At 39.2% G+C, this 19,975-nt stretch overlaps 2 protein-coding genes and 4 non-coding genes across 7 annotated transcripts; 1 reads left to right on the forward strand and 5 right to left on the reverse strand.

Moving 5' to 3' along the window:
• Nucleotides 1–715: 715 nt before the first annotated feature.
• Nucleotides 716–8,342, reverse strand: LOC132096760 (eukaryotic initiation factor 4A-II-like). The gene is made up of 11 exons (XM_059502350.1): nucleotides 8,252–8,342; nucleotides 7,377–7,434; nucleotides 6,145–6,277; nucleotides 5,831–5,970; nucleotides 5,251–5,419; nucleotides 4,942–5,051; nucleotides 4,358–4,501; nucleotides 3,919–4,056; nucleotides 3,552–3,641; nucleotides 1,499–1,578; nucleotides 716–1,406 (listed from the first exon to the last, which is right to left on the reverse strand). The coding sequence occupies exons 1-11, from the start codon at nucleotides 8,278–8,280 to the stop codon at nucleotides 1,262–1,264; spliced, it is 1,236 nt and encodes a 411-aa protein (XP_059358333.1). The 5' UTR covers nucleotides 8,281–8,342; the 3' UTR covers nucleotides 716–1,261.
• Nucleotides 3,727–3,805, reverse strand: LOC132097038 (small nucleolar RNA SNORD2). The gene has a single exon (XR_009422645.1). It is a non-coding gene; the product is annotated as a small nucleolar RNA SNORD2 (small nucleolar RNA).
• Nucleotides 4,137–4,322, reverse strand: LOC132097034 (small nucleolar RNA SNORA81). The gene has a single exon (XR_009422641.1). It is a non-coding gene; the product is annotated as a small nucleolar RNA SNORA81 (small nucleolar RNA).
• LOC132097033 (small nucleolar RNA SNORA81) lies at nucleotides 4,725–4,902 on the reverse strand. Its single transcript, XR_009422640.1, has one exon. It is a non-coding gene; the product is annotated as a small nucleolar RNA SNORA81 (small nucleolar RNA).
• Nucleotides 5,123–5,194, reverse strand: LOC132097039 (small nucleolar RNA SNORD2). Its single transcript, XR_009422646.1, has one exon. It is a non-coding gene; the product is annotated as a small nucleolar RNA SNORD2 (small nucleolar RNA).
• Nucleotides 8,343–14,227: 5,885 nt separating the features above from the next.
• On the forward strand, nucleotides 14,228–19,307 carry LOC132096761 (DCN1-like protein 1). 2 transcript variants are annotated; one of them, XM_059502351.1, is made up of 7 exons: nucleotides 14,228–14,333; nucleotides 14,926–15,139; nucleotides 15,277–15,445; nucleotides 15,551–15,681; nucleotides 15,773–15,855; nucleotides 16,319–16,415; nucleotides 18,464–19,307. In XM_059502351.1, exons 1-7 carry the CDS (start codon nucleotides 14,238–14,240, stop codon nucleotides 18,538–18,540), a joined length of 867 nt encoding a protein of 288 aa, XP_059358334.1. In that variant the 5' UTR covers nucleotides 14,228–14,237; the 3' UTR covers nucleotides 18,541–19,307. The 2 variants fall into 2 exon arrangements, with proteins under 2 accessions (XP_059358334.1, XP_059358335.1); XM_059502352.1 differs by lacking the exon at nucleotides 14,228–14,333 and adding an exon at nucleotides 14,360–14,722.
• Nucleotides 19,308–19,975: the final 668 nt, after the last annotated feature.

Below are 19,975 nucleotides of genomic sequence, written 5' to 3' on the forward strand. Positions count from 1 at the left end.
AATGCGACAGCTGAAACCCATGTCTTGCATTCGTCTGTGCATAGTGGTTCTTGAAGCACTGACTCCAGCTGCAGTCCACTCTTTGTGAATCTCCCCCACATTTTTGAATGGGTTTTGTTTCACAATCCTTTCCAAGATGCGGTTATCCCTATTGCTTGTACACTTTTTTTCTTCTTCATCTTTTCCTTCCCTTCGACTCTCTATTAATGTGCTTGGACACAGAGCTCTGTGAACAGCCAGCCTCTTTTGCAATGACCTTTTGTGTCTTGCCCTCCTTGTGCAAGGTGTCAATGGTTGTCTTTTGGACAACTGTCAAGTCAGCAGTCTTCCCCATGATTGTGTAGCCTACCGAACTAGACTGAGAGACCATTTAAAGGCTTTACAGGCGTTTTGAGTTAATTAGCTGATTAGAGTGTGGCACCAGATGTCTCCAAAGTTGAACATTTTCAGAATATTCTAATTTTCAGAGAAACTGAATATGGGATTTTCCTTAGTTGTCAGTTATAATCAAAATTAAAAGAAATAAACATTTGAAATATATCAGTCTGTGTGTAATGAATGAATATACATGTTACACTTTTTGAATGGAATTAGTGAAATAAATCAACTTTTTGATGATATTCTAATTATAATGACCAGCACCTATATATTAAAAAAAACAAATTCAGTAGTTACTCCTAGTTCAAAAACCACTGGACAACAATTCATGAACAGAATAATCCTCTTTATTGTCAAATGGGCCAAACACTTCATGGAACATAGTTAATGTGTTAAGACCCACCTTTGAAGAGGACTTCACCAAAATAAGTTCTTGATAAAACAATATACATTTAAAGTATACATTCCACAAAACTAAAAAGTGCCTTTATATTACTAAATAGGTGATGTAAACAAAGTTATACTGCACACATATGTTAGCATAACATAATTGGCAGACTTAATACAGCACTTATATCTTTTAGTCCACAAGTAAATTACTAAACGATGAAGAACATCCAACACATACATTTTGAACATACTAGAGAAAAAATACCTGAAAAAGAATACATGTAAAGAACCCATGTTTTGTAAACACCACCACCAGTAAATACTGATATGGCTGGAGTCTACAACCGTCCACACAGAGAGTCAGTCACGTATTGAATTTGTAGGTCAGATCCGCAGCCAGCATTGAGGAGTGTAGGTTTTTTTCCTTCCAATAAAATAAGCGCAAATGGAAGTGATCATTCAATGGCTATCCCTGCATTAAAAACTCCAAAGTTTAAATCAGGTCAGCAACATTCATGGGCATCTCCTCAACAGTTGTGTTGTAAAATGTCTCGATGTCTCGAAGAATCCTTTTGTCTTCTTCAGTAACGAAGTTGATGGCAACACCTTTTCTACCAAACCGACCTCCACGGCCAATCCTGAGAAATGACAATTATAACAATCAATATTATAAATTAGTCGTTGAATGCAGACAGTGTCGACACCTGAAAAAAATAATAATTGTACTCACCTATGAATATAATTCTCCCGATTTGTTGGCAAGTCATAGTTAATGACAAGAGAAACTTGTTGCACATCAATCCCACGAGCCTGAGGAACAGTGATCTCAGGATCAGTAATGCTAAAGATGTTCATTCTTTTTTTCTCTTTTTTTTTTTATTTTTTATATTGTAGTCATTTAACACAAAGCCTTCTACAAGCCATTTAATGTCCAGGTTAAGAAAAAAATAAATAAATAAATAAATAAATAAATAAAAAAAATATAAAACTTACAAGCAATTTTAATAAAAATTGAGATTCTGGACAGACCATTAACTTTTCCATGGATATTACCAGTATACAATAGTTTTCTCAGAATACTATAAACAATTTAAATAAAAATGTTCAAAAAAAATTGGTCAATTTTCTCATACATGTAATATGCTGAATCTTACCACTTCAATGTACAGTCGTGGCCAAAAGTTTTGAGAATTACATAAATATTAGTTTTCAAAAAGTTTGCTGCTAAACTGCTTTTAGATCTTTGTTTCAGTTGTTTCTGTGATGTACTGAAATATAAGCACTTCATACGTTTCAAAGGCTTTTATCGACAATTACATGACATTTATGCGTCAGTATTTATGAGTCAGTATTTGCAGTGTTGGCCCTTCTTTTTCAGGACCTCTGCAATTCGACTGGGCATGCTCTCAATCAACTTCTGGGCCAAATCCTGACTGATAGCAACCCATTCTTTCATAATCACTTCTTGGAGTTTGTCAGAATTAGTGGGTTTTTGTTTGTCCACCCGCCTCTTGAGGATTGACCACAAGTTCTCAATGGGATTAAGATCTGGGGAGTTTCCAGGCCATGGACCAAAAATTTCAACATTCTGGTCCCCGAGCCACTTAGTTATCACTTTTTCCTCATGGCACGGTGCTCCATTGTGCTGGAAAATGCATTGTTCACCAAACTGTTGTTGGATTTTTGGAAGAAAGTGCTGTTGGAGGGTGTTTTGGTACCATTCTTTATTCATGGCTGTGTTTTTGGGCAGAATTGTGAGTGAGGCCACTCCCTTGGATGAGAAGCAACCCCACACATGAATGGTGTCAGGATGCTTTACTGTTAGGCATGACACAGGACTGATGGTAGCGCTCACCTTTTCTTCTCTGGACAAGCCTTTTTCCAGATGCCCCAAACAATCGGAAAGGGGCTTCATCGGAGAATATGACTTTGCCCCAGTCCTCAGCAGTCCATTCACTATACTTTCTGCAGAAGATCAATCTGTCCCTGATGTTTTTTTTGGAGAGAAGTGGCTTCTTTGCTGCCCTTCTTGACACCAGGCCATCTTCCAAAAGTCTTGGCCTCACTTTGCGTGCAGATGCGCTCACACCTGCCTGCTGCCATTCCTGAACAAGCTCTGCACTGGTGGCACTCTGATCCCGCAGCTGAATCCTCTTTAGGAGACGATCCTGGCGCTTGCTGGACTTTCTTTGATGCCCTGAAGCCTTCTTTACAAGAACTGAACCTCTTTCCTTGAAGTTCTTGATGATCCTATAAATTGTTGATTTAGGTGCAATCTTAGTAGCCACAATATCCTTGCCCGTGAAGCCATTTTTATGCAACGCAATGATGGCTGCACGCATTTCTTTGCAGGTCACCATGGTTAACAATGGAAGAACAATGATTTCAAGTATCACCCTCCTTTTAACATGTGAAGTCTGCCATTCTAACCCAATCAGCCTGACAATGATCTCCAGCCTTTTGCTCGTCAACATTCTCACCTGAGTTAACAAGACTATTACTGAAATGATCTCAGCAGGTCCTTTAATGACAGCAATGAAATGCAGTGGAAAGGTTTTTTTGGGATTAAGTTAATTTTCATGGCAAAGAAGGACTATGCAATTCATCTGATCACTCTTCATAACATTCTGGAGTATATGCAAGTTGCTATTATAAAAACTTAAGCAGCAACTTTTCCAGTATTTATGTAATTGTCAAAACTTTTGGCCACGACTGTATATCTTAGTTTTATGGCCATTTGTCCCAATGCTTTTAGAAACTCTAAAAACAGAAGCCCTACTCACCAGTAAATCTGTGGTTATTAGCACTCTGCTAGAGCCAGACCTGAACTCTCTCATGATTATGTCTCGCTCCTTCTGATCCATGTCTCCATGCTTAAAAAATAAAATAAAAATTGCTTTAACCAATGCTTACTTGCAATGCTCACAAACGTCACACTGGTTTGGAAACTCTGGACAAGTATGATCAGTAATGTTTAGAAACAAATCTCTCCATAAAAGAGGTCAGTCCCGAAAGATGGTAGACCATCATTTCATACTTCATCCAGCATTAAACCTGATGTGCAATCGCTCATGTCAATACCTGGCCTATCATTAACGATTAAACCATTTCTCATGTTTCATCCATTAACATGTACGTACATCAACTTACCAGAGCAGACACTGTGAAATCTCTGGCATGCATCTTCTCAGTCAGCCAGTCAACCTTTCTTCTCGTGTTCATGAAGATCACAGCCTGGGTGATTGTAAGGGTCTCGTAGAGGTCACACAGCGTGTCCAACTTCCACTCCTACAGCATAAGTTATAAATTAGCATTAGCAGAGAATCACCACAAGGTGTCCTCCTACATCAACATCCTGATTTCATAATACGTATGGCACAAAATCTTGAGACCTTGGACACCGGACATTAAGAAAGAGGTCCTTCCTAGACTCATTTCTGATTGTGTGCTTTTGCTCTACCTTCTTTAAGATTAACCAGTACTAGCATGAACACCAGAGCAAGACCAGAAGGCCTTGAGCTGGTGATTTTAGCATGGCGCTTTTAAAAGAAGGGACACGAGACATTAAAAGAGACAACCAGTGCCTCACCTCTCGCTCTACATTGATGTAAAACTGCTTAATACCCTCCAGAGTCAGCTCCTCCTTTTTCACCAGGATGCGAACAGGTTCACGCATGAACTTTGTGGTCACCTCCAGCACATCAGCAGGCATTGTGGCCGAAAGCAGCACAACCTGGCAACAAAAGAACACTATTAGAACACGAACAAAATTCTGGGTCAATTCTGAAAACACTAGTGAAGGATTCTGCATTTAATAACTGGTAATGGGGGAAGATTTTAGATTTTGGTCACGTCTTGCTTCAATGACAAAAGTCTGTCTAACATGTGATTTAACTTTTTTTAAGCCACATTTTTTCCCCTTACATGGCATTCAAGATTTCTTCCAGTTGAAAATGTATTGTTGCTCTGGACCTTGAAACATAAGCCACTGGACATTAAGAAAGAGGTCCGACTCAGTTTCATTTCCGGTGCAGGGCTATTGCTCTTCTTCCACTTGATACTCTGCTAGCATTATTGCATAAACCAGGAGAACCTGGAATCTGCAATTTTAGCACAGTTCTTTTGAGCGGAAGACCCCTCCATTGAGAGTCTGGTATCAAGACATGGACTTACTTGAATGTTTGTGCTTAACTTCTGGAAAATCTCATAGATTTGATCCTTGAACCCACGACTCAGCATTTCATCGGCCTCATCAAGGACAAACATCTTGATCCATTTAGGAGCTGTTAATAAAAACAAAACAATTTAGTGTAATTCAAACCCTTAATAAACAGTTAAAACATGGTAGTCAAATGTATGATCAGTTAGGTTGTTAATGTCTCCATAAACAAGGTCAGTCCCGAAAGATGATACCATCACGTCATACTGCATCCCAACTGGGCATGCCTGTTTTAGTCCAATTTATTTGCATTCACTACTTACACAGGTATCTCCTGTTCAGCATGTCAAACACACGGCCTGGCGTGCCAACGACAATGTGTGGAGCCTCCGCCTGGAGTTTTTGCATTTCGTTCCGCACGTTGGTGCCTCCAATGCAGGCATGGCAAGAAGCACCCATGTAGTCACCTAAGGCCAGGATAACCTTCTGAATCTAGAGACCAGAGAGAGAAGAAAAAAAGAAAATTAAATAAGAACGCTTCATTTCCTCAAGTACTGATGTTTGATGGTCACCATGCACTAATAAAGCCAAATATTGGACAGGTATGAGAAGATGAAAAGGTCAGTTTGTCTACAATCAACCCATGGAATTCACCTGGCAGTCCAACAACCAAACCATTAACTACAATCTAATTTCCAACCACATACAGTAAATTATTCTGGCTGAAGCACCAAATAATTACTTCCTGCCGAAAAAAAAATTATACAGATGAAAATTACATCCACATTTAATGTCTGATGGAGCAGGAAGAACAGCGAAAGAGTACCTTGAATCGGGATACTGCCAGAATATGCCGCCTTGGTCTGAGACACTAAGTTTACGGTGACCTCAGGTACAGCATACCTGCTGAGCAAGCTCTCGGGTTGGTGCCAGGACCAGAGCCTGAGTCTCTTTCTGCTCAATCTCCAACTGCTGCAGAATGGAAATGGCAAATGTGGCTGTTTTACCAGTGCCTGACTGGGCCTGAGCGATAACGTCATATCCTATGGACAAATGAAAGAGCAATTCACACTAATGCATAACACATCGCCATCAGTTTAAAACGAGCAGAGATACACACTTGAATTAAATATAGCCTACATTAGGCAAGTTGCATACAAAAAATCTTTACTGAAAAAGCATGTCAAGCAAATGTTAAAATGTAACAACTTTTGTACCTTTTATGCAAGGGATTATAGCTCTCTGCTGGATTGCCGAGGGTTTCTCAAAACCATAAGCATAAATTCCACGAAGGAGAGTTTCCTTCAGGTTCATGTCATCAAAATTGTCTGTTATCTCGTTCCAGTTGCTCTGTAAAATCATGCGTATGAGATCTCACTTAATACACTCCGCTCACAAAGCAGAGACCATATCCTTATTGTAAAATGATGGGACGGAGTAATATGCCGCCTTCGAAAATCACAAACAATGAGTGCACATGAAAAGCACTGTAATATTGTAATTAGAATTTTCAATAAACACCTTTGTTCTATATTGGGGCATGTCAATTGGTCAAGTTTTAAATGGCAGCAAAAGCCCTGATTGTTCCCTTTACAGGTTCTCAAACTTCCAACTTCTGAATTGGTAATTAGGAGTCAATGCATTCAAGTGTTTGTAGTCGGAAAGAACAAGAATCAAATTTTCTTCTAAAAGACTGGTCATTATTTTGCATACATAAAATGTAAATTGGTCTAATTTGAATCTGAAAAACAACAAGTCTGACCCACTAGCTGTTTGAAGGGGAAGGAGACTTGAGACAAAGGCTGAGTTTATGCAACTGGCTCGTTCATTTTTGCTTATTTCCAGGGGAAAATAATGTTACTGCAGCATTAGTTTCTTATTTAAATCACTGACTGTTTACATGTTCAGCAAGCTTGAGTTTTGTTTCTTTAAACTGAGGCTAGTATTAGTTTGTGATACTGACACTTGTGACAGGTATAACATTTCTATGGTATCAAAAGGTTGATGTCAAAGACCTTATTTAAATAAAAAAATATAACTATATTGTGATAGTTAACAAGAAATATTGCGGTCATATCACTCCCTCAACTCTCAAATTCATCCCCAAGTTTCCCAGACACTAATGTGACTTGAGACCATTCATGCCCCATTCCCAACTAGGAAACTTAAAACTACCATAATTCAGACCGCAACATGTAAACGTGCGCTCAACATTTATTCTGGCTAGTTAAAATCCAGTGGGCTTTACAGGAATCTGTGCAATCACACAGATTTTGCTTGTGTTTAACACATTTGCCTTGCTCACCAAGTGGCTTGGTTTAAAAGTGACACATGTGAGCTGCGATTCATGCACAACGGACAATTTTTTTTGCCCACAAAAAAAATCTAAATCGACTCATATTTACTAGAACCATTAAATCACCCCTCCAGGCTTCATTAGGATACAGACCTCGATGACACCATCAGGCTCCATTCCTTCAGGCCCCACATGGTCTCGATCTCGTGAGCTTAAAATAAATATAAATAAAGAGTATAAACTTGTAGTTCAAGTAGTCTCTAAAACATAGCAAGTTATATTGATTGTTAACGGTCGTCCACGTGTCTTTTTCTGGAATGTGCAATCGCGTTTCCAGAACCGAACCTTCAGGAAACGCGCGTGCAAGCGAGTGCACGTTCCAAAGATGCCACGTGGACTACCGTTAACAGCAGTAAATAACCATTTTAGCGAATTGGTTGTAATCAGTTAAAAGAACCAAGTCAGGGTCTACATTAAAGCCCACGCCCATATTTGGTCCGACTTGTTACAGTAGAATCACCTCGTCACGTTTGATGTGCTAAATGCGATCCTACAACCCAGAATTATATGATCAATTATTTAGCTCCCGATACAGAAATGGCAAAATAAACAAATAAAATAAAGAGACAGCTATGTATTTATGAAATATAACCGCAATGATTAAAATGCAGTGAACGCGGTGTGAACGTAAAACCTCAAGCATGGAGGCCACGAGTTAGATTTCAGGGTGGGCGTGAAGACTAGATAATAGTCATCGTATCGATCCCTAATATCGGCACGAACACACACAAAGAAGTATTAAAATAGGCAATTTAGTCACAGACGCATATGAGCGCGGAGTACGTGAGAATACACATGTAAGCATATGCACATAACAGGCGTTAGTTAGCCGCGCGGCCTGCGCCACGACAAAATACACAGTACCGGCGATATAATTAGCCCAACGCCTCTCTCGTTCGACAATATACACATTTACGGACAGCATTTGACATAAAGTGAATGAAGGTTACGGGTCTAAAAAAGTTTACCTGTTGTAATTAGCAGAACCGGTAGACATGGTCCGTTCGCGACTTCGGCATTCACTCGGAAAGGAAGAACATGTCAATCTCCGGCGATTTTATCTACGCGGAACTTCTTTTTCTTCATTTAGAGTAAAACTTTATAAACACTAAAGCAGCTACACGCGATTGACGTTTTATCAATCGCGACAAGCAACGCAGTGCGAGCTAAATACGTATCAATTTTAGCTGTGTTTATCTTTGTTATGTCCAAGTTTGTGTGGGACTATATGAGGAAGCGCAAGGATATTGCACCATTGATAGGGAGTAGTGGCGTCGCTACGGGGTCTCCACAGTTCTGGCCTTAAAATGTGACTCGCTTAAAGTGACAGTTCGCCTTAAAATGTAGGTTTTAATTTATTCACCCTCATGTTGTTCTAAACATGAATGGCTTTCTTTCACCGTGTAACACAAACACCATTCACTTTAACTGTATGAAACACTGCAAAGGAAGTGAATGATGACAAAAAATATTGTATGGCTAATAATTAGTTTTTCTCAGTCACTTTGGTGCATTTCTCAAATCAGAAATGAAAATTTTAAAACTACTTGTACAACCTCCACATCATCTAGTCATTTATACACATCATAAAACCAGTTTCTCATTCTTTTGAACAAGTTGTGATTGCTTCTTACACCTCAAAACATCTAGTCTTTAGTTCATCTTATAAGTCATTAAATTGAAAATGGTTAATCTAGTTGTCATAAACTGCCAAGAACACTTTTTATTTTTATTTTTACAAAGTATTATTAGTCAATTTGGCATGAATTGTGCAAGTATATTTACTAATGAAGAGAATGTAGAAGATAAATCAGAATCAGAATGAGCTTTATTGCCAGGTATGTTCACACATACGAGGAATTTGTTTTCGTGACAGAGCTCCGCAGTGCAACATAACAGCGACAGAACAAAAAACACAATAAGGAATAAAAAATACAAAAAAATACAAATAGGTGGGTAAGGATTGACAATATACAAATTGACAATGTATGGCAGGTATATTAAAATGAGCATTTATGTATGTACATGTATATTATGTGGAAAAATTTTAACTGTACGCTAAGTATGTGTGTTTGGATAAATAAGTGTATGTGTATATAAATATAAATATAAGTAGTATAGTGTGTTCCATGTATGTACATGTATATTATGTGCAAAAGATTTACGTGTACGCTAAGTATGTGTGTTGGATAAATAAGTGTATGTGTATATAAATATAAATATAAGTAGTGTAGTGTGTTCCATGTATGTACATGTATATTATGTGCAAAAGATTTACGTGTACGCTAAGTATGTGTGTTGGATAAAAAGTGTAGTGTATATAAATATAAATAGTGTAGTGTGTCCCACAGTTATTATCAGCTGTTCATAAGATGGATTGCCTGAGGGAAGAAACTGTTCCTGTGTCTGGTCGTTCTGGTGCTCAGTGCTCTGTAGCGTCGACCGGATGGCAACAGTTCAAAGAGGGAGTGTGCTGGATGTGAGGGGTCCAGAGTGATTTTGACAGCCCTTTTGCTCACTCTGGATAAGTACAGTTCTTGAATAGATGGGAGGGTTGTACCGATAATTCGCTCAGCAGTCCGGACTACCCTCTGTAGTCTTCTGAGGTCAGATTTAGAAGCTGAGCTGAACCAGACAGTTACTGAAGTGCAGAGGATGGATTCGATGATGGTGGAGTAGAACTGTTTCAGCAGATCCTGTGGCAGGTTAAACTTCCTCAGCTGGCGAAGGAAGTACAACCTCTGCTGGGCCTTTTTCACAATGGAGTCAATGTGAATGTCCCACTTCAGGTCCTGAGAGATAGTGGTGCCCAGGAACCTGAATGACTCCACTGCAGTCACAGTGCTGTTCATGATGGTGAGTGGGGGGAGTGCAGGGGGGTTTCTCCTGAAGTCCACAATCATCTCCACTGTTTTGAGCGTGTTAAGCTCCAGGTTGTTGAGAGTGCACCAGACAGCCAGCTCTTTATCCTCCTGTCTGTAAGCAGACTCGTCACCGTCCTGAATGAGGCCGATGAGTGTGGTGTCATCTGCAAACTTCAGGAGCTTGACAGAGGGGTCCTTAGATGTGCAGTCATTAGTGTACAGGGAGAAGAGCAGTGGGGAGAGAACGCAGCCCTGGGGAGCTCCGGTGCTGATTGTACGGGTGCTGGATGTGTATTTTCCCAGCCTCACTAGCTGCTGCCTGTCTGTCAGGAAGCTGTTGATCCACTGACAGACGGAGGTGGGCACGGAGAGCTGAGTTAGTTTGGGCAGGAGGAGGTTTGGGATGATCGTGTTGAAGGCAGAGCTGAAGTCCACAAACAGGATCCTCACATAAGTCCCCGGTCTGTCTAGGTGTTGCAGAACATAATGCAGTCCGATGTTTACTGCATCGTCCACAGACCTGTTTGCTCTGTAGGCAAACTGAAGAGGATCCAGCAAGGGTCCAGTGATGTCCTTCAGGTGGGCCAGCACCAGTTTTTCAAATGACTTCATGACTACAGACGTTAGAGCCACAGGCCTGTAGTCATTTAGTCCTGTAATTTTGGATTTCTTTGGGATGGGGATGATGGTGGAGCGTTTGAAGCATGAAGGGACTTCGCACAGCTCCAGCGATCTGTTGAAGATCTTTGTGAAGATGGGGGCCAGCTGGTCAGCACAGGATTTCAGACAGGCTGGTGTAACGCAATCTGGGCCTGGTGCTTTTTTCCTTTTCTGCTTCCTGAAGACCTGGCGCACCGCATCCTCGCTGATCTGTATTGCAGGTGTGGGGGAGAGGGGGGATGCAGAAGCTGTGAATGGTGAGAGCGCTTGATTGGAGAGGTGTTCAGGGTGGGTTGCAGGAGTTGTGAGTGGTGTGAACAGTTGTTTGGAGAGGCATTCAGGGTTGGTTGCAGGAGTTGTGAATGGTGAGAGCGGTTGATTGGAGAGGTGATCAGGATGGGTTGCAGGAGCTGTGAATGGTGTGAACGTTTGTTTGGAGAGGCATTCAGGGTTGGTTGCAGGAGTTGTTATTGGTGTGAACGGTTGTGTGGAGAGGTGTTCAGGGCAGGTGATGGGTGTTCTTTCAAACCTGCAGTAAAACTCGTTCAGATCGTCTGCCAGTCGTTGATTTTCCACAGTGCTGGGGGGTGGTGTCTTGTAATTGGTGATCTTCTTTAGACTTTTCCACACTGATGCTGAGTCGTTCGAAGTGAACTGAGTCCTTATTTTTTCAGAATAATTCCTCTTTGCCACTTTGATCTCCTTTTCCAGTGTGTATTTAGCCTGTTTATACAAGACATTGTCCCCCTTCACGTAAGCATCTTCTTTGGCCTGACGGAGCTGTCTGAGTTTTGCAGTGAACCACGGTTTGTCATTGTTGTAATTTAGTTGAGTCTTGGTAGGAATACACATATCCTCACAGAAACTGATATATGATGTTACGGTCTCTGTGAGTTCGTCCAGATCGGTGGAAGCAGCTTCAAAAACACTCCAATCAGTGAGGTCAAAACAAGATTGTAAATCCTGCTCTGCTTCATTAGTCCATCTTTTTACAGTCCTTAATACAGGTTTAGCTGATTTTAGTTTCTGCCTGTAGGTCGGTATAAGATGAACCAGAAGGTGATCAGAACGTCCCAAAGCTGCTCGTGGAACAGAGTGAAATGCATCCTTTATTGTTGTGTAACAGTGATCCAATATATTACTGTCTCTTGTGGGACAAGTAACATGCTGTCTGTATTTTGGCAGTTCACGGGAGAGATTGGCTTTATTAAAGTCCCCAAGAATGATTAAAACAGAGTCCGGGTGTTGTTGTTCTATCTCTGTGATGTGCTCAGCAAGTTTCTGTAAAGCTGAGCTCACGTGCGCTTGAGGAGGGATGTAAACACTAACCAGAATGAACGAATGAAACTCCCGCAGCGAATAGAACGGCTTGCAGTTAATGAAGAGCGTTTCGAGATTTGAGCAGCACGTCTTCTTTAACACAGTTACATCTGTACACCACCGTTCATTGATGTAAAAGCATGTCCCGCCACCGCGCGATTTCCCCGTTGATTCTGCGTCGCGATCCGCTCTAAACAGCTGAAAGTCCGGCAGATGGAGCGCGCTGTCCGGTATGGTGTCATTCAGCCAAGTTTCCGTGAAACACAGAGCAGCAGAGTGAGAGAAATCTTTATTTGTCCGAGAGAGCAGAAGCAGTTCGTCCGTTTTGTTGGGAAGAGCGTTCGAAATCCGCGTTTTCTGAGTCTCACGAGCGCTCCCGCTCGCTTTCCCCGCCTGCGCGTCCTCTTGAAGCGTGTGATCAGCGCAGCCGCTCCGCCGACAAGACTGTCTAGCAAAACATCAGAATAGTCGAAAACTGGTGAAATATCGGGAGATGTGTGTTGCCGAATATCCAGCAATTCGTCCCTGGTGAAACTGATTGCAGGAATATAACTAAAGACAGGACAAACTAACAAAAACACAAAAACAACTGCAGAGCACGTCACGGAGGCAGCCCAAAGGTTCATCTCATGAATCTTCAGTTAGAAAGCATATACAGTATAGACAGAGGATAACACAAGAGTTACACATTCTAAAAAAATGAATTATGTTCATCTTTGCGCCCATATTTATTTTTCCTTTTCTATATCACAATGGCATTGTAAAGGTTTTTTTTGTTTGTTTGTTTGTTTTTTGGTCAGACCACTAGAACTGTAAAAGTGTAACTGGGAATTCTATCCAGTCTCTTTCAATCAATATCCCACATACAATATGTGTAAATTTGTACTTTTGAAATGGATATATGGCATACATAAGCATATTGCATACTGTTCAATACAGTAGTTTACATCAGAACATCCCTCTAGAGTACACTGTTATATTGACAACATGACTAAACAATTTGACTGTCTTATCCGTAAACTATGACACAAGGACTTATCACTTATCAGTATTAAAGACCTCAGATAAAGCTGCTGATAAAATATGAATGAGCACAGACGGCTCGACACAAGCAATGCTGGAGAGCCACTGACGGAGCCACAGAGGTCCTCAAAAAGTGCAGCACATATAATAACATCAGAAATGCCTATTTCAAACAAATAGCTCTAGTGTAAGCGAGCGACATAGAAAAACTATTTTATATTCTAGGAGAGAAAGAGAAGTTTATTCACCTGGCGGCACAGTATATATCCTCCTACCATCAAATGAGGGACAAATGCTGATCCCTTTTTTCCATTTTCCATCTGTATTCATTTACTTTATTTTTTCATTATGATGAGATGGAAATGTGTGTAGATTTATTTATTCATTTGCATTCTGTTTTATTTTTTATTCACCAGAATGTTTGTATAATAGGCCTATATATTTGGCAACATTGTGAAATTTTATAGTCATGCTAATAAAGCTCATTTGAATTGATGTTGAAGAGATGTTAGATAGATACATAGATAGATATATAGACAGACAGACAGACAGAGAGATAGATGGATGGATGGATGGACGGACGGACAGACAGACAGACAGACAGACAGACAGATAGACAGACAGACAGACAGACAGACAGACAGACAGATAGATAGATAGATAGATAGATAGATAGATAGATAGATAGATAGATAGATAGATAGATAGATAGATAGATAGATAGATAGATAGATAGATAAATGGACAGACAGACAGATATAGAGACAGATAGATAGATAGATAGACAGAGAGACAGACAGACAGACAGATAGATAGATAGATAGATAGATAGATAGATAGATAGATAGATAGATAGATAGATAGATAGATAGATAGATAGATAGATAGATAGATAGATCATAAGAAAGAAAAACGCCTCAGAAGTTCAGTTCAGTAGCCTGTTCATAGAACATATTTCAAATATTCTGCTTATTCATTTTAATATAATATTACAATTCCTTTTTACACAAGTGGAAGCAAGATTTTCCTCATACAGATTGCTGTTCGTAAATAAATAAATAAATAAATAAATAAAAGTATTTCGTATATGAGCATAGCCGTACAAGTGTCACTGCGCATGAGCGGAAGTAGGTGCAGGGCAGAGAGGGATTGCGGAAGAGGGAGTCTGGAAATCACAAACATGGTAAATGTGTAAAAACAACAACAAAACAATTATTTTTCTAATGTGTGTTGCAGTCTCAAAATACCCATGACGCGCTACGACGAATCACGTTTAGATATTAGGCTGTTTTGACGTCGACATTCCTTTAAATCTACCCAGCAGGAGAGTGGGTTTATTGATGAATTGATGTCAGACAGCTATACAGAGCAGGTAGCTTTGAAGCTAGCGAGGTCAAAGCTGTTGGACAACAGGGCTGTCAAGTTCATTCTGCAAACGAGAAGCCAGACTAATGGGCCACAGTATAGGATTATTTGTTTGTTTATCGGTTACAAAACCTTATGCAAACAGTGTCAAATGCTGCTGAAAGGCAGTTCAGTAGACAAGCGTTCGTTATGTATGACGTCTTCGTGGTATGTAACTTATATTCATACTTGCTAGTATAGAGCAAATAAATTATTTCTATGACCAGTCATTAAAAATAAAATTACATATGCCATTTGGTGTCAATATGCCATTGAGAGACAGATTCTTAACACAGACTGGGTCTATATACAAGAACATGCTGCTGTATCTTACTACGTGAATTTGACTTTATGCTTTTTCCCTTTTACAGAACAAGCTGAAATCCTCTCAGAAGGATAAAGTTCGCCAGTTCATGATCTTTACCCAGTCAAATGAGAAAACCGCATTGAATTGTTTGTCACAGAATGATTGGAAACTAGACGTTGCTACAGACAACTTTTTCCAAAATCCCGACCTTTACATACATAACCTAAAGGGAACACTAGACCGGAAGAAGTTAGAACAGCTTTACAATCGGTACAGAGGTAAGGATTGAGCAGCATATCATTACTTTTAAAATAGTGTTTTGTGTGTTAGAAAATAGTTTTATTACAAACACACTTAACCATGCTTTGTGTAACTTTTCTGTGAGAAAATGTCTTGCATTGTATTCATTTTACAGACCCTCAAGATGATAACAAGATTGGTATAGATGGAATCCAACAGTTCTGTGATGATTTGGGACTTGATCCAGCCAGTGTAAGTGTTCTGCTAATAGCTTGGAAGTTTCGGGCAGCAACACAATGCGAGTTCTCCAAACAAGAATTTATGGAAGGCATGGCTGAGCAAGGGTAAAAAAATTTTTTTATCACATTTGAGCTCCCTGAATCATCTTTTCCCCTCATCCAGTGACTTACATGCTTAAAAATAAACATCTTTGCCTTTGTTTTGTCAAGGTGTGACAGTATAGAGAAACTCAAAGCACAGCTACCCAGGATGGAGCAAGAGTTGAAGGACCAAGGGAAATTTAAAGACTTCTATCAGTTCACATTCAACTTTGCTAAGAATCCAGGACAGAAGGGCTTAGGCATGTGTTGGGTTCATCCTCATTTGTTCCTTTAATTTTTATTTATAGTTAACTAGTGTTTTTTCAGTTTTATTGTTTTGTTTTTCTCTAGACCTAGAAATGGCAATTGCATACTGGAATTTAGTATTGGCTGGGCGTTTTAAATTTCTAGATCTATGGAACAAATTTTTATTGGTGAGTATTGTTCTGTTCATGGCTTTAAGTTTTTTATTGATCTGACTTTTAACCTGAATATGTTTTTTTAAATCAATGCTCATCTAGCATCACCAAACTGAAAAACAGATAGTGCTGCCCTAAAAACACAACACTGAAACATGCACTTTGTTGCTAGACGATGCATGACTATTTTAATACGTGTTACAGAATAGGCTCAAAATAACAAACATGTTTAGATGGATTCATAGTGTGATGCTAAAAAAAGAGTCTGTGCCCATGAAACACTGTGATATCTGTCTACTCTGGCTACACTAAATCTGCAGACTGTCTCTGGTTTTTGACAATTATCATTGATGTTTCCAGACTGACAATTGGGGCAAAAAGTTGTGTAGCGTAATCCAGTCTTAACTGGTAAAAGTAATGTTTAATCACTGTAAAACTGGATGAAAATGTTTTGTTTGCTTTTGCTTATGCATTACAGGAGCATCATAAGCGATCCATTCCCAAAGACACATGGAACCTTTTATTAGATTTCAGCACAATGATCACAGACGATATGTCAAACTACGATGAGGAAGGTTGGTTTGAACTACTTTCACTTAATTCATCTTTTACATGTTTATATACACTCACTGGTCACTTTATTGGGTACACCTTGCTAGTACAGGGTCGGACCACCTTTTGCCTGCAGAACTTTGAGTAAAGTGAACTCAGTAAAGTGGGTACAGTGTAGTCATAAAGGGATGGACATAGTCAGCAACAATACTCAGGCTGTGGCATTTAAACAATGCTCAATTGGTGCTAAGGGGCCCAACGTGTGCCAAGAAAATATCCCCCACACCATTACACCACCACCACCAGCCTGAACCATTGAGACAAGGCAAGGTGGATCCATGCTTTCATGTTCTTTATGCCAATTTCTGACCCTATCATCTGAATGTCACAGCAGAAATAGTATAGTGATGCTTGAATGTTTGTGAACCCTTTACAGTTTTCTGTATTTCTGCATAAACATGACCCAAAACATGAGCAGTTCTGCTCAAGTCCTGAAAGTTAACAAATGGAACCAATCAAACAATTAAGTCAGAAATATTTTCTTTCTCATTTATTGAGAAACATTATCACATATCTGTGAGTTAGAAAAGTATGTGAATCTTTGCTTCCAGTATCTGAGGTGGCCTCCTTAATGCAGCAATAACTGCAGGTAAAGTTTCTAGTAACTGCTGTTCAGTCCTGCACATATTTTTAACCCATTCCTCAGTACAGAACCACTTCAACTCTGTGATGTTGGTGGGTTTTTTCCTATGAGCTGCTTGCTTCTGCTCCTTCCACAACATTTCAATTGGATTAAGGTCCGGACTTTGACTCAGTCATTCCAAAACATTAGCGTTCTTCTTGTGTGCTTGGGGTCATTGTCTTGCTGCATGGCCCACTTTCTCTTGAGACTCAGTTCTAGGACAGATGTCCTGACATTTTACTTTAGAACTTGCTTGTATAGTTTAAAATTCCTTGTTCCATCAATGATGGCAAGCCATCCTGGCCAAGATGAAGCAAAACAGGCCCAAACCATGATACTATCACCTTCCACGTTTCACAGATGGGATAAGGTTCTTATGCTGGAATATAGTGTGCTCTTTTCTCCAAACATAATGCTACTCATTTAAAACAAAAAGTTTTATTTTGGTCTCATCTGTCAACAAAACCTTTCTCCTGCAGCCTCGTCCACATGATCTTTAGCAAACTGCAGACTGGCAGCAATGTTCTTTTTGGAGAGCAGTGTCTTTCTCCTTGTAACTCTGCCATGAACACCATGGATGCTCAGTGTTCTCCTGAATGTGGAATTATGAACATTATCATTAGCCAATGTGAGAGGCTTTTAGTTACTTAGAAGTTACCCAGGGTTCCTTTGCACCCTCGCAGACTATTACACATCTTGCTTTTAGAGGGATCTTTATTGGTTAACCACTACTGGGGAGGGTTACAATAGTCTTGAATTTCCTCCATTTGTACACAATCTTTCTGACTGTGGATTTGTAGTCCACACGCCTTAGAGATGGGGTTTGTGACCTTTAACAGCCTTAAGAGCAACAGCAATTCTTTTTCTGAGGTCTCCAGAGATCTGTTTTGTTCGTGCCATGGTACACTTCCACAGACTTGATTAAACTTTGATTGATTCCAGTTCTTTAAATGAAACGTTAGACACTGAAACCTGATAGTCATGGACTCTAACTTCACCTTCAAATTAACAGCGAATCCTAGAGATACACATACTTTTGCAACACACCAATATTGGAAACTGGATTATTTCTCTCAATAAATAAATCACAAAGAAAATATTTTAGTTTGGGTTCTATTTGTCTACTTTCAGGAAAATCTGATGATGTTTTTGGTCACATTTATATAGAAATTTTGAAACCTGTTTGCAAACTTTCAAGCAGCACTGAGTAGATATATGTGTGTTTGTTTATATATATAATTTATTTATTTATTTAGAGATCTAGTTAACATTCACAAAGTGGTTATGATGTCAAAGCATTAGACTCAGTCCTTGTTTTAATTTAGTGAGTAAATTTAAAAATGAAGTTTGCATTCGTACTTCTGATGTTTTCTGTTTTTTTTTTTTTAGGAGCATGGCCAGTACTTATTGACGATTTTGTGGAGTTTGCTCGACAGTACATTGGCACCAAGAGCACAGCTGTATAAGGAGACTCCTTCTGAGGACCATCTGGACCTCACTAAAAAAAAAACAGCTTCTGCTGAGCACAGAGGACTGGACTGAGATCTGCATTGCCTTTTCCAAGCCCTCAGGACCGAGACATTTATACGAACCAGAGACATTAAAGGCATCTTTTCTCTTCAGTCGTCTAATGGTGGTTTGGGCTTTTATCTTTTTGGGCCGGTTTTTGTTTTGACTTCATACAGGATCTTATCCAGTCCATGGGACTTCAGTGGTCTCCTTCAGATGAAGCGGTTTGTCGAACAAGCCGTCACAGATACAGTTAGGAAATGTCAAGATCTTAATTTTAGTACTCCTTGTGCATTCTTGCTTTGAATGTTTGTTTCTTTCCAATTGGTTTTTATGAAAATTATACGTCAGAGTTTTTTGATCGTTCTCTCTTTTTTTATAAAACAGAGTAGCTGGTGTCTCAAAAGCCAGAGTCACGTTTGCTTTCTTTTTGTGTTTTTATTGTGACTTAATGTACTTTGTCTGTTGATATCCAGACAGTGATTTCACTTTGCTTGTTTGGTTTTGATTAAATCAATAGGTCATAATAACTGAGAATATTATATTTGACAGTCCTAGAAATAATATTAATTTGAACATTACCTCAGTTTTCCTTGATGAATGACTCCATTTGGTGTATTGATATACTGTGTTTGCAGTTCATTCAGCACTTTGATAAGTCACATAATCCATACAATAAAATCAGGTTATAGTTGATGAATAAAGTCGAATGGCCTTGAAAATATTGTGTGTGTGTGTGTGTGTGTGTGTGTGGTAGTTCAGTGAGTGTTTACACACGCAGTGCAACTTCCTTTTAAAGTTATTTGAATAATTTATAATTCACCCAAAAATTAAAATCATCATTTACTCCTCTTTATGTTGTCACAAACCTGTATGACTTTCTTTGTTCTAAAGAACACAAAACATGATACCAAACAGTTTTGTAACCACTATGGACTTCTGTTATAAAATCATATAATATATTTTATGTTCTCCAGTAGAAAGTTGATCTTACAGGTTTGGAATGACATGTGGGTGAGTAAATGATTTCCCAAACTATTTTCTAGATGTCTGATTTGATATTTCATTATAAGGAACTCTTAAATCACAAAATTAAACAACTTTAATTCTAAGAATTCAAGAATTATAGTATTTTTTTCTATGGCACAATAACGAGGTAATACATAGTGCTTTTACAGTTTTTCTCAGTCGCTTTGGTACATTTCTCAGATCAGAATTGAAATTGTCAAAACTACCTGTTCAATTCTCACATCATTGTGTCACTTGTGCACATCAAAAAAGCAGTTTCTCATTTCTTTGAACAAGTTGCAAATGCTTTGGTACATCCATGCAAATGATTATATACAATTCTCTGTTGTTTCCTACTTTATCAGTTGCTAATGTCATGTTGCT

This window comes from Carassius carassius, chromosome 20 (assembly GCF_963082965.1).
Source record: "Carassius carassius chromosome 20, fCarCar2.1, whole genome shotgun sequence".
In the NCBI taxonomy this organism is placed as follows: domain Eukaryota; kingdom Metazoa; phylum Chordata; class Actinopteri; order Cypriniformes; family Cyprinidae; genus Carassius; species Carassius carassius.